Here is a 17,023-nt window from a genome sequence, read left to right on the forward strand (position 1 = left end):
TCAGCCCCGTGTCCCTGTGTGTGTGTGTAGCCGTGGTTGCCTGCGTGGTGTCCGTAGCGTAGCGCGTGTTGCCGTGTACACCCGGGCTGTGCCTCCAATAAAGATGGTCATGAGCTCCTCAGCTGCTCCCTGGGGTCATCCCTGGCCGGGTGTGGCCCTCTGGGGACTAAAGGAGGCAGTGCCCACTCCAGGCTGCCGGGGCTGAAGGGGTGCAGTGGCAGCAGCGTGATGGAGTGGTGCTCACTGGGAGCTGCATCCGGCTAAATTTGGAGCCTGCAAAAAAAAAAAAAATTTTTTTTTTTTTTTCATCAGTGGGGGTCTAAATTTAGCAGGCACTGGTCACCATCCCCCCCTGCCAGCCCTGGCTCTCCGGGGGTTTCAGCTCTTGCTGTGACCTCCCACCTGCCTGTCCCGTGGCCTCGTCACCTCTCCGTGTCCCGGGGGTCCCGAGCAGATCTGCAGCTGCCCTGGGCTCCCCGTTGTGCCCCCAGCCCTGCAGGGACCCCCTCATGCCCCGTGCCCACCGTGCTCCCCAGCCCGGGTTTTGCCACCTGCCCGCCCATGTGTCAGTGCTAATTTTACCTGCAGTGATTCAATCGGGCTGCCTTTGTGCAGAGGGGAAGTGAGAGCACGAGCCCTGCGGAGCCCCCAGGAGCAGCTCTGAGCAGCAAGGACACCCCGTGCCCTCGGTGCTTCCTGCCCCCCCTCATTCCACCCGGGACACGATGGCACACAGCTACCTGCCACGAGCACCGTCGTCCCTGGGGCTGGAGGTGGCCCTGGGGGACCCTGGAGCTCATCAGTGACCCAGCACGGACCCAGCAGCCCAAAGACGGGCTGGGCAGCTCGCCCAGGACACTGACAAGCCCACAACCTGAGCATTTCAGGCTGGCCAGGACATCTCTGCACCGACACACTTCCGAATCCCTGGGCAGCTTCCCAGGATCCGAGCAGGAGGTTCCTGTCCTTCCCAAGCTGAGATGTGCAGTGTGTAACCAAACACCTTGTTTTTGCCTTCTCCAGCAGTAACTTCCTAGTCTCCCTGCACAACCATGTGAGGCCTCCCCACAGCCCATTTTTCCTGTGCAAACTGCAGGGTCCTCCCTGAGCAGCCGCTGCCAGGTCCCCACGGCAGGTCTCAGGGAGGGAAACTGAGGCACTTAGTAGGGCAAGGCTGCAGTGAGAGGCCTGGCAGGCACCATTCTGTCCTAAATTCACTCCCAGACCTCTGGGACGTTTGGTGTCCTTCAAAGGGTGTGTGTCCATGAATCTGCTTGGAGGGACCCGTGGCCCCAAAGCCCTTGCAGGTGGGAACTATTTTTCCCATGCCCCTTTTTTAAAGGCTGCAGGGAAAGGCTGCCGAGATCAGAACTCGGGCTTGGGTTAGCCCTGGGCTCGCAGGGACGCTGCCTCGCCACATCCCAAGAAAGCAGAGGGGACCCACGGCCTGTGAGGCCCGAGGTCCGTGCCACCTGCCTGCCTTGCCGTGTGCCAGCTCCTTGGGCACGCTGTGCACGGACCCGCTCCTTCCTCGCCACCCTGGACCCGGACCCGGGGTTGTCCCCCCTCCCCAGTTCTCCCACCCCAAGGCCGCCCGCAGAGCCTCCATCCCCGCTCCCGCAAAGGGCCGCGGCCCCTTTAAATCCTGCGCTGCCCCGGCCCCACCCGCCAGCCTTTTCCCCCTTCTATTTTTTTATGAATGAAAAACGTCCCGGGCGGGGCCAGGCAAATCGCCGCGCGCCCATTGGCCGCCTCCGCCCCCGCCCACTCAGCCGTTCTCAATGGTGCTCGGCGGAGCGGCGCGCGGGCGGGCGCGGAGCGGCCGCGCAGCCAATCAGGCGGCGCGGGCGGCAGGGCGGCGGCACGCCATTGGCCAGCGCGGAGGGTAAACAAGCGGCGCCACACTTGATAGGACCTAATTGTTGGGCTGTCACCAATCCAGGGCGCTGCACAGGGTCTGCTGCTCTCAGCGAGGGCCGGAAGGGAAGGGAAGGGAAGGGAAGGGAAGGGAAGGGAAGGGAAGGGAAGGGCGGCCCGCCCGCCCCGCTGCCTCCTCCCGCTCCCACGGCGCGTGATGTCACGGCCGTTTCTATAGAAATTAGGTGACATCACGAAGCGGGGGGCTGCGACCCGCCACGGCAGGAGCGGGCCGGCTCCCCGGGGAGGCGTGGCGGCAGCGAGCCAGCCCCGGGGGTGGAAGGGGCCAGGGTGTGACCCCTCCCCGTCCCCTCCGCCCCCAGCCGCGCACCTGCCGGAGCCCGGGCGGGACCCCCCTTCCCGGGCCGGCGTCGATGCTGAGCGGGCCGGGGGCACTGCCCGCTTCGCCCGCACCATGGACGGCTTCTACGACCAGCAGGTTCCCTTCATGGGCCCCGGGGTAAGTTTGCCCACCGTGATCCCCGCTGGCACCTTCCTCCCCGGCCTTGGGGGCACCCCTTCCCCATCCTTGGGGCACCCACTCCTCATCCTTGGGAGCGCCTCCCTTGTCCCTGGGGGCACCCCCGGCCCTGGGGGCTGCCAGCCTCGCGGGCAGCTGTCACCCTGTTCCTTGCAGAAGTCCTGCACAGAGGAGGGCCGAGGCCGGCCGGGGTCCGATAGGAAAAGGAAATTTTTGGAGACCGACCTGGCCCATGACTCGGAAGGTAGGCAGGGCTGGCCCCGTGAGGCCTCTTTAGAAATAATCCTGCAAATAATGGCAGTTTTATTTGTTCTTCTGTGGAGCGCATAAGTCTTTCACTCTGTTCCAGAGCTCTTCCAGGATCTCAGCCAGCTCCAAGAGGCCTGGCTAGCTGAAGGCAAGTCTTCACCTCCGCCTTTTGCTATCTAAAATCATTCTGCGAGCATCTTTTTGAGAACTGAAAACGCCATAAACCCACTTTTTTGTTTGTTTTTTTTAGCTCAGGTCCCCGATGACGAACAGTTTGTCCCAGATTTCCAGTCTGACAACTGTAAGTGATTGTGCCGGGGTTTTGTTCTCTGGGGGTAGACATTCGGGTGCCTGTGCAAACATTTGCACTGGGTTTGGAGTTGCTTCCTTGGGAAAGCAGTTGTTCCTGGGGCTGAAACGTGAAATCAAGGGCTTTTGGGAGAAAGCACGTGTGGTTTGGGTTCGTGGAGATGCGGTGTGCAACGTCCTGCCTTTTGTTAGTGGGGAAAACTGTGGCCAGATGCGTGGAAATAGCTCTAAACTGCTCTCTGGGCTCCTCTGAGGCGTGATGCTTGTTCGTAGTGAGCTGGATTCCCTTCTAAACACTCCTTTTCCTTTTCAAGTGGAGGAGATAACCCGTGCTGGGCTGCTTGGTTAGCCACAATCTCTGCAGTTTCTAGAGCTTTGTAGAGTTCCTGGCCCGGCGCTGTTGGCAGGAGCGAGGCTGAGCGGTGAAACTTGAGCCGCTTTAAGCAGCATTAATCACTGGCAAGCCAGCCTCTTGAAAAGGAGGCCAGTGAAAATGCAGTCCCTGGTGAATTGCATAAGAGGCAGAGCTGGTTCTGAGCCGTGCTGTGCTGCCAGAGAGGGTCAGTGGCGAGGCAGGGGCCGGGGAATGGCGCGTGGGGCTCTGGGGTCGGCTGGGGGAGAACGGGGGCGGAATCAGGATGTTTTGAGTTGTTACCTGGCAAGCACAAGTAGTAGCTTGGTGTCGGTGGCTGGGTTTTGCTGCCGAGCCAGACAGCTATGGAACTCGGAGGAAATCAAATTTAGCCTGCAGTCGAACAGATTTTTCATTCCAGCTCTGTCACAGCATGCAGCGGGGTATCTCCTCCGACGGCAAACGCGCGTTAATTATTGCTCTTTGGTTGCTTTGGAGTGGGAAGCTTGCCATTGAGCCCGTCCAGACAGCCCAAGTTTCAGATGTGTTTTTTTTCCCCTGTCTCCCGTGAGATAAAAGGCGAGCCCGGAGTCAGGAACACAAGGGTCTGTTGACATCCCCAGCACAGCCCAGCAGCTCTTGCTCGGAGCAGCAGAAACTGCAGTGTGCGTGGGAGGGTGGCTCTTGAAGCTGAAGCTGTTTCCAGTGCCTTTTGGCAGTCTCTTTTTCCTTGTAACCTGAAGAGCTCAGAGAGGAGAGACAAACTTTTCTGGGTGATGCAGGAAAAAAGAGGAGAAGAAAAAGGCGTTTATTTGGTCAGGACTCTTAAAAGTGTTCTGATCTGCTCAGCCTGCGGACCTGGTGTTGAAATGATTTTGTCACTTGAAAGAGCTGCCTGCGTGACTCCCTGCAGCAGTAACCTTCCTTAACTTGCCTGGGGAGAGAAAGCAAAGGTTCCTCTTGCTGTTGCAATGCTGGCTGTGCAGGGCCTCACACTGAGGCAGAGGGGAATGGGAAGCCCAGCTCTTGCATCCCTGCACTAGAGAGAGTTTACAGAGCAGAGAAACTCCAGTTCTGAAGCGTGTGCCATGTAGAAAGGGAGGGAAGGATGGCTCTGGTGCAGCTGAGGTCTGCACCCAGCTTTCACTAGCAGGGACACGCTGCCTTCCTGGGCTGGCAGTCACATTGGAGTTCAGCATCCGTTGGCTTCTGAGGAAAGGTAGATCCCTCCTCAGTCCCTACAGATGTTTGGGGACTCTGTTTCTGCAGCTGTGTGGCTCTATGCCTTTTCCCTGAGGAAACTGCTGCTCTCTTATCCTGAGCAAACCTCTTGTGCCCCATCTTGCATTCCCAGGGCCAAGCTTCCTTGGCACAGCAGGGAAAAGGGACAAACCAGGCTCAGTTTGGACCCCATGCAATGGGGGATGTGCCACGTGGAGTCTTGGAGATGCTCAGAATCCTTCTTGCCTTGCTAAAACCCCCTCATAGCTGCCTACAGCTCTGTGACTGGCCACTCTCTGTTCCCAATTCCATAGCCAAGATCCCTGGCAGACAGGGTCTTAAAGTTGGGGCTTGGTAGCAAAATAATATGGAGGGCAGTGGGTCACTGTGCTGGGGAGGAAATCCCACTGTAAGGAAGGCAAGGCTGCTCCAGATGAGGGATGCATTGTTCTTAGTGCCCTGGACTGAGTGGCAAGAGGCCAGATTCAGTGCCTGTAAGTTGCCCAGGGAGGTGGTGGATCCTTCCATGGGAGCCAGGGGGCTGTGGTGGCTCCACAGAGCTCACCTTGCTGCAGCCCTGGCTGGGCAGGGGTGTGAGCTCACCAGCAGTGTGGTCCTGTACATACCGTGTTACCTCTCCACTGATTGTTTAAGTACCTGGGAAGTGATGGGATCATGGCTGAGGAGATCAAGCCCCACAAGAAGTGATTTTTTCTTCCCAGGGTACCTGTGGCCTCCCTGTGCAGGCAGCACGTGGCAGCAGCCACGGGCAGGGCATGCAGTTTCTTACACACCAAAATGAAAGAGGGAGGTTTGTTTGTGAGGAAGACTTGTTTAAACAAAGGAAAGCAGGATCCTGGCTTCTATTTCTGACTCCTCTCCTGCTGTGACCTTGGGTGCCTCCTGTAGTGCTGGGGGATGGAGGGGCAGGCGCAGGGCTCGGCTCCCAGGTGACAGCTTGAGTGGGTGCCAGTGTCCCTGGGCTGGCAGTGGTGGCTTGCTTGCCTTCCCTTGGCTCATGCAGAGGAAGCCAGTGCTCTGTGAGCTTAGTCTCGTGGAGGTCCAGTGGTGCTGATGGGTGGGAATAACCTGCCCTGTCCCCCATCAAGGGATTCACTGGGAATTCAAGGCCTCGAGCGGCTTTGTGGTGTCCCCCTTTCCATGGGAGATGTCTGATGGTTGGCACTGGGGGCATTTCCACTGCTTGCATGGCACTGGGAGGCTTTGCCTGAGCCTCCCCTACCTCCCCTCCTGGCTGGCACAGCAGTGGCACGGGTGGCTGGTGCCTTGCCCAGCCTCCCCAGGGTCCTTCCACCTCTGGAGGCCAGAGCAGCCCAGAGGGGCTGCCAGGCACCCTCGCTGCTGCCGTGGCTCAGCCTTGCTGTGGATCTGCTGACGCATCTGCTCCAGCCCTCTCTGCAGTTGAGCTGCTCCCTCTGAGTATTTTTATATATTTTTTTAGCTTTTAATTACAGTGCCCAGGGCAGGACCGGAAAGGGTAGAAGTGCTTGTGCACCCGGTGTTCCTTTGAGGTGTTGTGTGCTGGTGCAGGGCAGCTCCTCCCACCTGGCTGCTCGCTGCTGGGACCCAAACCCAGCTCCTTCCCCCCAAAACCTGCCCCTCGGTGCCCCCAGAGTCCTGCAGAGCCTGGCTGGCCGTGAGCTTGGCATGGAGCAGCCGTGCTGAGCAGCGCCGGCCCCGCCGTGTTTGTGTAAGGAATCCAAACGTTGCACAGAGTCCCGGCTTGGACAGCTGGTCTCTGTTAGGATCTTAAGGCTCATTTCCCTTTTTTTTTGAATGGCAGCGCTAAGCTCTGGGGAAATTTTTCCTTTCTTTTTTTTTTTTTTTTTCTCCTCCCTCAGCCACATGAATGGAGCGCTACGAAGTGTTTGTGAATGGAGGGTGGTGCCTGCTCGGGGACTGGAGGCTTTTTTTTTTTTTTTTTTTTTTCAATGAATAACCAGACCCCATTGTACGACTGGCGGAAAAACAACTCGCTCCAACAACACGGAGCCTGTTTGGGAGAGCCGTGCCCGCGATAGGCAGCTGGAGCCCTTCCAGAGGCAGTTCCCTTTGCTTTCCCATGGCTCGCGGGGTGCCTGTGCTCTGCTGCCGCCGTGCCTTCCCCCTTTTTCAGGCTGGAAGTGCTGAGAGTGGCAAAAGCTGCTGGGGAGGGGGGAAGGAGGAGTGGGATAAATCCGGCTTGGGAGGCGTGTGGGGGGCTGTGCTGGCTCAGCGCTGGGCTTTGTGTTTCAAATCCTTCTGGGGAAGGGAGGGGGGTTTATGCCCTTGGTACCAGCTGTATTGAGGCCTTCCGAGGGGGGGATGGGTGGAAAGGGGAGTCAGCAGCTCTTTAAAGGTTTTGACAAATTAGGGGAGCAGCTAATTACCTGGCAAGCTGTGAACAGTTGTCCTGGAGCTATTTGCTCCTCTCCAGCGTAGCTGGGCTGTGTTTAGGCTTCACATGAAGCTAATACTCCACTTCCGATTAGGCTTGGCTCTCCTCTGAGGCACTATTTAGGTACTGAGCTCTGAGGCGCTTTCCCTTTCCTAGGGCGCCTGCTTTTAGAAATTAATTAGCTTAAGCGTATATTACTCAGTTTATAATTATATATATAGCAAGTGAGCTTGGGAGTGGGTGGAGAGGATTTGGGTTTAATGGGATGTTTGTCACTTGAGCTCATACAATTGTGGGACCCTAGGACCAGATCCCATTGGACCACCTTGGCTGTGGGAAGGTGGATCCCGCTCAAAAGCTCTGCAAGTGGGTTTGTCCCTGCGAGGGCGAGTGGGTTGGTGTTTGTGAGGCCTTGCAGCTCCACTCTGTCCCCCCTTGCTCTGTGCCTTGGGGAGGCAGGCACTGCCTGTGGTGCCTGGGCTCTGCTCCACTCGCTCAGGGGCTGGTGGACAGCACGTGTCTCATCTCAGGCTGTTGTGGAGCTGCCCCTCTCACAGCCCCTGTGGCAATTCCCCTTCTGAGAACAATGTCCCGGGCTGCTGTGGCTGTCCCAGCTCTGCCCTCCCCTGCCACCCTAGCTCACTTCACCAGTGCCTGGGCCTGGCAGGGCACTGCATCACCCTGGTTCAGTTTGCAGGGCACTGCATCACCCCGGTTCAGTTTGCAGGGCACTGCATCACCCCGGTTCAGTTTGCTGAGTGCTCCCAGGGCGTAAGTCAGCACCATCTTCCCAAGCAAAGAGCTGATGCTTGCCGGGGTGACGCTCCCATCGCCCTCTCCCCTGTGGGTGACCCTGTGTCCTGCTCGCTGTCCTTGCAGTGGTCCTGCACGCCCCACCTCCGGCAAAGATCAAGCGGGAGCTGCCCAGCCCTTCCTCGGAGCTGTCATCCTGCAGCCACGAGCAGGCTCTCTGTGCCGGCTATGGGGACAAGTGCCTCTACAACTGCTGGTAGGTAGCCCGGGCACAGCGCTGTCCCCCTCGGGGACTCCGTGCCACGCCTCGGTGTCACCATAACCCCCCTGCCCGTCTCCCTTGGCAGTGCCTACGACAGGAAGCCCCCCGCCGGGTTCAAGCCATTAACGCCGCCCGCCACGCCGGTGTCCCCAGCACAGCCCGGGCCAGCCCTGCCACCGCCAGGCCCCGGCGTGCCCGCGGCCCACGGCACTGCCCCGGCGCTGCAGGAGCAGCGGCAGCAGCCGCCCTTCGCCGTGCCGCGGCCGCCCGTTCACATGCCAAAGATGATGTCTGAGAACCAATTCCCCGCAGAGCACAGGTGAGGCAGCCCCCGTGGCCACGGGAGTCCTGCGGGGCTCTGTGGGGAGTCTTGGGGTGGGTCGGTGGTTCCAGAGTGTGGGGGAGAGAGGCACGAGCATTTCTCTTTGTCCCCGTGCTGTGGTTGGAGTTGGTGGGACAAATGTTGTCGCCTGTGGTCCCGTGTGGCAAAACTTGCCACTTCCTGCTGGGATCTTTGGCTCTGTCTCCTGCTCCTTCCAGTCCCTGAACATTGGGCAGAGCCTGTGCCTCCCTCTTGGGTAAGGCAGGGCAGGCAGAGGCTGACTCCTGCATCCAGCCCAGTCCCAGCAGGTGCTGGTCCTGAGTCAGGACCTGCTCTCCTCATTCCCACCCACTGCAGCTCTGCTGCCCAAGCCCTGTGGAGCTGTGACCATCTCTGTCCTGCCCGTGTGCACCCCGGGCTGGGGGTGGTCCAGAGCTCCATCTCCATGACTTTGTGGGCTATGGTGGGAGATCCCTGTTCCCTCCTTCCTCTCCAGGCTGTGGCTTCACTCCCCAACACTTCCCCATCCCTGGAAGCTCTGCCAGTCCCTTCCCTCACGCTGGGTTTGCTCCTGTGGGTACTCTCAGTAGGTACTCTGCTTGTGGCCTGTGGATGTCCTTTGCTGTGACAGCCACCGTGTCACCCCTGTGGGCACGGGACAAGATGTGGCAGCCTGGCAGTGGGGCCAGGGAAGCCCTTGGAATGTGCCCACAGCAGGGAGGCATCCCTCCCCAGCAAAGCGGGGCTCCGTGTGACCTTCAGGCCGTGCAGGGGGCTGGCTGCGACCCCTTGGGAAGCACCGTGCCAGCACGGGGCTTGGGTTTCGTTCAGGAAGGGCAGAGGGACACGGCTCGGAAATGGAGTAATCCCAGCCCGGCAGCTGGGAGGGCTCGGGTTACAAAGCCAAATGGCGCAGGGCCGGCTGAGAGGAGCCGCACGGAGCTCCAAGATCACCTTTCAAGGTGCCGGAGGACGAGGGGATGTGGCAGCACCCCCTGAGATGGTCCCTCGTCCGTCGCCACCAGCAGGAGCCCTGCTCTGAGCAGCATGGCAGCGCCGTGGAGCCCAAAATAGTGCTCCCTGCTGTCGGGTTCAAGGTTTAATCCCAGCTGCGCGGGCGGATTAGCAGCCGGCTGGAGCTGCGGAGTGGATTTGGCTTTGCGTAAGCGCCCACCCATGCACAGCATCCCTGGCCCCTGCCCCCACGCTGGGGACAGATCCTACTGCTTTACAGAGATACCAGCGCTGGGGAGTGGTTTTTTGCTCCTGTTTTCATTCCTTTCCAGCTACCTGAAGGCCAGAGTGCTTTACTGTAGGTGTTATCCTGCTGTTCCGTCTTGGGCTCCTCAGTGCTTAGAGGGGCACAGGGATTCTCAGCAACCCGCTTCTCCGCACCCCGTGCTGGCTGTGCTCCTGAGGAGCCATCCCAGCCTGCTGTGGGTGCTGAGGGCACCCAGCTGCCAGGCAGTTCTGCTTCGGGGTGGGAGCTGACCGCACTCCCCAGTAATGGCACGTCCCTCTCCCCAGGTTTCAGAGGCAGCTGTCGGAGCCCTGCCACCCCTTCCCGCCGCCGGCCGGGGTCCCGGGGGACAGCCGCCCCCTCTACCACCGGCAGCTGTCGGAGCCCCTGGGCCCTGCTGCCCCCCGCCCCCCTCAGGGATTCAAGCAGGAGTACCACGACCCCCTCTACGAGCACGGCGGCCCTGGCCTGCCCGGTCCCCCCGGCCACAGCTTCCAGCCCCCCATGGGCATCAAGCAGGAGCCCCGGGACTACTGCATTGACTCAGGTGGGTGTGGGTCGGGGGCAGCCGGGGTGGGCTACACCAGTGACACACCAGGGAGCAGAGCATCTCTGCCATCAGCGTGGCAGGGGCAGGGTTGAGCCTCAGGCAGTGGGTGCTGTGTCACCCTGGAGCTGCTTTGCCTTCTTCTTTCCTCCTTTTCCAAAGCCAGGGGATATAGCAGGAGTTCACCTGATGCCAGTGGTGTGGTCGGGCCCGGGGTGCCCCACAGTGCCTGGTGGGTCCCCCCTTGGCTCTGGCCTAGGGCCAGCTGTGGTTGCTGGCTGCTGGACCCTACCAGCATCACGGAAAAATCCTCTAATCGCCTTAGGACCTAAAAATACCCCAACCTCGGGGTGGAGGGTGGCACAGCCAGGCAGATGGTAGGGGAGGTGCAGCAGTGCCTCCCTGCATGTGGGGCCTGTGGAAACTCCAGCAGCTCCAGTCTAAATTCCAGTGCTACCCCAAATCATACTGGGTTTCTTTTCCGCAATGTTGAGGATGGATGTAGTGGAGCATGGGGAGGGGGGAAGGTTCCCGGACTTCACTGTAAGACATGCTTGGGGTAAAGAATATGCTGCCACGTTGAGGATGGATGTAGTGGACCTGGGAGCATGGGGAGGGGGGAAGGTTCCCAGACTTCACTGTAAGACATGCTTGGGGTAAAGAATATGCTGCCAAATCCATGGTGGCACCCACAGGGTTTACAGCCCTAATGTAACTTCATTTCCCCCTCAGAAGTGCCTAACTGCCAGTCCTCGTACCTACGGGGGAATGTCTTCCCCAACAGCCATGACGGTGAGTGACTCCCCACTGTCCCCCTGCCCTGGCCCCAGCCCTCCCCTCCCTTGGCAGGCAGCACTCCCTGGGCACCCAGAAAACACCCATGAGAGCACTGTGGGGCCCATGAGAGCCACACGTGCTGGCACCAGCCCCAAAAGCAGCCAGCAGCCCCTGTGAGGGAATCTGGGATAGTGCAGAGCTGCCAGTGGGGTTTGGGAGCATGAGAGTGGCAGAGCTGCACAGAGCTCAGCCACTGAATAGGTGGGAATTGGTCTGCTTGTAGAGCTGTGCATGGGGTCCTGTGCTGGATTCAGCCAAGCCAGGGTTTTTTGGGGTCCAGCCAGGGTGGTGGAGGGGCCCTGTGCTCACAAAGGGTCTTTTCCCCACAGGATTTTCATATGAAAAGGACACACGATTGTATTTTGATGACACGTGCGTGGTACCCGAGAGGCTGGAGGGTAAGAATCTGGCCCCAGAGGAGGCCTGCAGGGGAACTGGGGCTCATGGAGGAAGATGTGGGGGTGCTGGGATCTGCAGTGCCTGGCTTATAAAGCCAAGCAGTGTTGGCACGGTGCTCTTGAGAGCTGCTGAGCATCATCCCACGTGGCAACTTGGCATCACTGCCGTGCTCCATCTCTGTCACTGACACCTACCTGCCTGCAGCACCATCCCCAGCACCTCTCCCACCCCATGGCCTGATCCTGCTTGGGTGTCTCGGCACAGGGATGACCCATGTTGTTGTACGTGTCTCCTGCTGGTGACACAGCCTGGGAGAGGGGCAGAGCCGGGCTGTTTAACCAGGTGTCTCTTTGTGCAAGCAGGTAAAGTGAAGCAGGAGCCCACCCTGTACCGTGAGGGCCCTCCCTACCAGCGGCGTGGCTCCCTGCAGCTCTGGCAGTTCCTGGTCACCCTCCTGGATGACCCTGCCAACGCCCACTTCATCGCCTGGACCGGCCGGGGCATGGAGTTCAAGCTGATCGAGCCTGAGGAGGTACGAGGGGTCCTGCCCTGGAGCTGGGGAGTGCCTGTGGGGATGCAGGAGTGGATCCTTCCCATGCAACAGAGCCTTCCCACTCACACGTATCTCTGCTCTCCAGTCAGCTGCAGAAATTTGCCTTTAGTGCCTTCCACTGCCTCGAGGCTCCCGAGGCTGGCAGTGGTCACCAGCCGTGGTGGTGCTGCCTCTGTGCTCTGCCTTGCTGAGTTCTGCTGCTCTGCCACAGCTCCCTCCTTCCCAAGCTGCTCCCATGCTTTGCCCTGGGTTTCCAGCAGCAGCAGCTCTGTGCTGGAGCCACACAGCTCCACGGGAGGGTGACACAGAGGAAGGAGCTGCTTGGGGAGTAATTGAGAGCAGCTGTAGCCAGCCCCGAGCTGCGCATTGTGGGTAATTACCCATAATATCTCTTGCGCCATGCATGGAAATTGTGGTATTTTGAAGCTGCTTTTTTGGCAGGCTCCTCTCCCTAATGAAATGGCTTTTGATTTGGCCCCTGATCTGGCGGTGGCTGTGTGGTCAGAGCTGGAGCATTTATCGTGGCAGGCGGGGAAGCACTCCCAGACCACGGTGACACCTCTCCAGCTGCCCCAGCCCCCTCAAACAAGCCTCTTGCCTGCATTTCCTTTGTGATTCCCCCTGAGGATCCCTGTTCCGGGCCTGGCTGGAGCCCTGATGGCTGCCACCTCTCTCCCCGTAGGTAGCACGGCGCTGGGGCATCCAGAAGAACCGACCCGCCATGAACTACGACAAGCTCAGCCGCTCCCTGCGCTACTACTACGAGAAGGGCATCATGCAGAAGGTGAGCTCACAGCAGCGTGTGACTGTCCCCTGCTCTCCCAGGGTGCAGCAGAGGAGTGATTAGGTCTGATGTGAGGTGTGTGGTGCTCCCCAAGGCAGGGAAATGCTCACGCCCTCCCTCCTCCCTGCAGGTTGCCGGCGAGCGGTACGTCTATAAATTCGTCTGTGACCCCGACGCCCTCTTCTCCATGGCCTATCCTGACAACCAGCGCCCTTTCCTGAAGACAGAGCCGGACTGCCCCGTGCCAGAGGAGGAGACGGTGCCCCTGACACACTTTGAGGACAGCCCTGCCTTCCTCCTGGAGATGGATCCCTGCGGCAGCCTTCCCTACGCGGAGGGCTTCGCCTACTGACTCGGCCGGCTGGCAGAGCCATTGGCACTAGCGCATGCACCTGGGGCAAACACGGTTTTCTAAAGAGTATTTTTGGCTGTCCATAAGAGGGGGAAAAAAAAAAAACCAAACCAAACCCCAACGACAAAACAGCATGGGTGCGCACACAAATTCGAGGAATTTAAAACGCCCCACGTGTGTCGCCGCCGAATTCCCACCCTTCCTTTCCAAGGGCTAGTGCACAGGACTGCCCGTGGCTGGCACCTCCTGCCATGCGTCAGTGTGAGCTCTTGGGGCGCCGGGAGCCTAAAGTCGCAGTCTCTTCCCCAGGCCCTGGCTCTGGCAGTGCCTCGGGGCTGGGCTGCGTGGCTGCCTGGCCAGTTGTCACGACAATCTGCTTTGCATCGAGCACAATCCGCGTAGCTGCCTTGTGTGGTGGAAAGGGCTTTGATTTGCACAGAGAGGAGGGATGCGGGGGGGCCGCCCGGGCCAGCGCCCCGGGGCTGATGTGCGCAGCATCCTACCCCAACCCCGAGGAGCCTTCTGCCTTCTTCCTGAGCCCCCTCCCCATATAACCTGTTGTTCCCCTAGAACCTCCTGCATCCTCTCCGTGCCCTCGATCCTCCCCAGCTCTGGCCGTGGGCCATGGGTTGCATTTATGGGGAGGAAACCCTGACACTAACTTCCTCTTCGGTTGTTTTTTGTTTTTTTTTTTGGGATGTTTTAGGAAAATACTAAAGGTTTCTAAACTGATTTTTGTAGATTTTTTGTATTTTAAGGCAAAGCTATTTTTTGCAGCTTGGCTGCTGTCCCTGGAGCCCCTGGGGACACCCCCGTGGCTTTCCTGGTGGCAGGGGGAGCCCTCGATGCCCGTGGCTTCCTGGGATGGCTGCCGAAGGATCTGGTCCACTCCATTTCACTGCTCCAGCCCTCTTTCCCAGGGGAGCCAGGACTGAATCCCAATACTGGCTCAGCTGTGCTCCCCCTGCTCGGCATGGCCTCGGAGCTGGGCTGTAAGGCTGAGGTGGGCAGGGATGGGGGGTCCCCCACCCCCCTTCCTTAATACCCCACTTCTCTCCAGCTCCCCCCACCCCTCGCTGCACCTCTTAACACTCCTCCACCACTCATATATCCATACCTGCCTCCCCTGCACCAGGCTACATGTTTTGTTGTAAATGCTGTATAGGATTTTTTTCTCTTCTTTAGTTAGCTTCGGTTGGAATTTTTGTTTGGTTTTTTGGTGTTTTTTTTTTGGTTGGTTTTTTTTTTTTGTCTGATTTATTTTTTTTTTTGGGAAGTATGAAGATTAACTCTACAGTGACTTGGTTGCTCTCCCCATGGTGGCTGCAGTGGCCTGTACCCATGGGGAGCATTTGGTTTTGGGAACCCCACCTTGGGGACGGGTTTTTAACCATTTGCTCGGTCTGGCAGGTCTGCAGTGCAGAAGGAGTTAATCTGAGGACTGATTTGAAATATCTTTATTCAAGCAGGGCTATGTATCTCCTGCAAAGCTGCATTACATTCTGTACTGTGTACAATAAAGGATCTTGCTTCCTGTTCCTCCCTGAGTGCCTGGGCTCCTGCTTTGCCTGCTGCCTGGGCTGGGAGGAGCCCCTGGCTGTGCTTGGAGGGATCCAGGCTACAGCCCAGCATCTGGGGCCTGCAGCCTGATGTGTCTGGAGCTGAAACCAAGTCACCAGAGCTGCTCTCTCTGCAGCCCCCCTGCCCTCTCCCCAGTTGTGGATTTGTTGCTCCTGGGTGTGGATGGTGCCATGGCTTTCACAAAACCACATCCCATGAGAGGATCCATTTGAAATGGGGGTGGCTTGCGCACAGTAGGTGCAATTTAATATTTCCTCTTCCCAGGGTTTCTCAGTGAGTCCTCCACTCCCCTGGAACCCAAGCACCTGCCATCAAGCAGGGCTAAAGCCCTTCCACAAGCTATTGGCAGTGGTCCCCCATTGTCTCCATTTCTAGGCTGAGAAAAATTCAGGGTTTGCAGAAAGATGAAGGAGGTGGGTGGAGGGCAGAGGCTGTTCTGTGAGGACTTGATCCAGCTGGAGGGTTTGTGTTTCTCCTGACAGGCTGCAGAAAAACTCGAACACCCCAGAACTGCCCACTGCCACTGGCCTCAGTTTAGCTGGGCTGAGTCAGGGTGGCCACGGGCTCCCAGCCCATCTGTGCAGGGGGCTGGTGTGATGCTGTTGGAGATACTCTGACACGTCTTCTCTTCCAGCTTATGTTCACAGCCCAGCCAAGCCCCATGCCTAGATGTGGCAGTGGAGAGATGAAAGGTCCTTGTGTGCCATGATGCTTTTCACACACCCACCCACCCCACCTCGCCTGCATCCACTGCTGGCTGCCAGCCACCTTGCTAATGGGCCCTTAAGCTGCTCTTCCATCATGCCTGAAGTATTAAGCTGCACGGGGAAGCGTGGCTGTCTCCCAGCCCAGGCAGGGCAAAGCAGGCTCCAAAACATCCAGCAAAACCAATTCCTCTGGCATGAAGCCTTCAAGGAGCTAAATCAGCTGCTCAGCCTCAGGAGACATCTTACACTCCCAACCTATTCCATCTTTATTTTCCGCAAAGTCCTGTCCTCTGCCCAAGGCTGCAAAACCCAGGTGATCTGAGCTCCAGACAGTGCCTGGTAATCCCACCCAGGCTGTCCTGGTGCTCAGGAGGGAGCAGGGGGAAGACGGGGCCACCGGCAGCGCGGCCGGCAGGCAGATGGCCGAGGGGCAAAGACCTGGGACCAATTATGGATGGTGAGGATGAGGATGGGCAGATAAAGCAAAGCCTTTCAAAGCCTTCGTCAAGCATCTCGATCACACCATAACCCTGGCCCTGCAAATCTTGCTGTGGGCAGGGCTGGGGCTCCAGGGGCATCTCTCAGGCTGCTCTTACAGAAGGGAGAGGTTGGGAAGAGGGGTTTTTCTGTTCCAGTTTGTCAGTGTGGGACAAAAGGGTTCAAGCCCCAAAGGGTTTGATACCTCACTGGCTTTTATTGCTTAGGACACCAAGAATTTGCTCCTTATTTGACCCTGCTGTGTGTCACCCCTCCCTGTGCTCGTGCTCCATGCAGAGGGGATGGAGCTGCCCTCAGTGCCTGGTCCCACTTGTCCCCACCCCGAGGCTGAGGGACAAGCCAGAGCTGTTCAGTGTCCTGTCTGCAGCCTCCCAGGGACAGGAGCTCCCAGCAGAGCAGGGGCTGGACCAGCATCTGTCAGGAGCTGGGGAGATGGAGGGAAAGTAGGAGGGGAAGCATGTGTGCTCCCTTGTCACCTCCTGCCCCATCAGATGCTGCTTCAGGCACGGGGATGTGCCCTCTTAGACATGCTCCAACATGCCACGGGATGGGGAGCACTGCTGCAGCTGCCCCCACTGCCCCCAGGACCAGGAATGGCCCAGGCTACCCCTGCTCCATCCCCAGGGCTCACCACCTTGGTGCCCTCCATCCCATATTCCCACACCATTTGCCTCCTGCCTTCCTCCCACTGCTCCCAGCCACTGGGGAGGATGAAGAGGAGCAAGCAGAGAGGATGGTGAGCAATGAAGCACCGTTTTGGGGAGGATTCATCTATCCAGGCTGGGAAAAACCTTGGTGCTGGTGTCCAATCCTCACAGCTTCCACCTCTGTGTGGTAAAGATCCCATCAGCAGCTCGGGGTGAACAACGATCTGTGACACTGGGTAAGCAGAAAATAAAAATGCAGCTGGTATTGAATGGGGGAAAATGTGGTTTTTCCTATTTTCTTCTTTTCACAGCCTTTCTAATGTGCCCCAAGTTACCCCCTCCCTGGAATGAGAGTTTGGATTACCAGATGGTCCAAGAGGCACAGGTTAAAAATCATTTGGAAAAGGGGAGCCTGTAAAAGGGAGAGGATCATTACAACCCTTTACACATCCATAATTCATGGAGCACATTTCTGCTCTCCCTGTCTTGGAAGCTTATAGCAGGACTGGAAAATGTTCAAAAAGCAACAGAGACAGCCAAGGGTCTGCTATGGCTCTTACATGGGAGTGTATAAATAGTCTGGCACTTCCGACTGGGGCAGGATTTGTGGCTCA

The 17,023-nt window shown here is 58.5% G+C and overlaps 1 protein-coding gene across 1 annotated transcript; it reads left to right on the forward strand.

The window, feature by feature from the left end:
* Positions 1–2,032: 2,032 nt before the first annotated feature.
* Positions 2,033–14,515, forward strand: ETV5 (ETS variant transcription factor 5). The gene is made up of 12 exons (XM_039728005.1): positions 2,033–2,377; positions 2,555–2,642; positions 2,748–2,795; positions 2,898–2,948; positions 7,807–7,936; positions 8,028–8,261; positions 9,792–10,051; positions 10,784–10,843; positions 11,218–11,286; positions 11,650–11,819; positions 12,523–12,624; positions 12,755–14,515. Exons 1-12 carry the CDS (start codon positions 2,333–2,335, stop codon positions 12,974–12,976), a joined length of 1,479 nt encoding a protein of 492 aa, XP_039583939.1. The 5' UTR covers positions 2,033–2,332; the 3' UTR covers positions 12,977–14,515.
* The last annotated feature ends 2,508 nt before the right edge of the window (positions 14,516–17,023 follow it).

This window comes from Passer montanus, unplaced genomic scaffold (genome assembly GCF_014805655.1).
Source record: "Passer montanus isolate IOZ18808 unplaced genomic scaffold, ASM1480565v1 scaffold63, whole genome shotgun sequence".
Classification (NCBI taxonomy): Eukaryota; Metazoa; Chordata; class Aves; order Passeriformes; family Passeridae; genus Passer; species Passer montanus.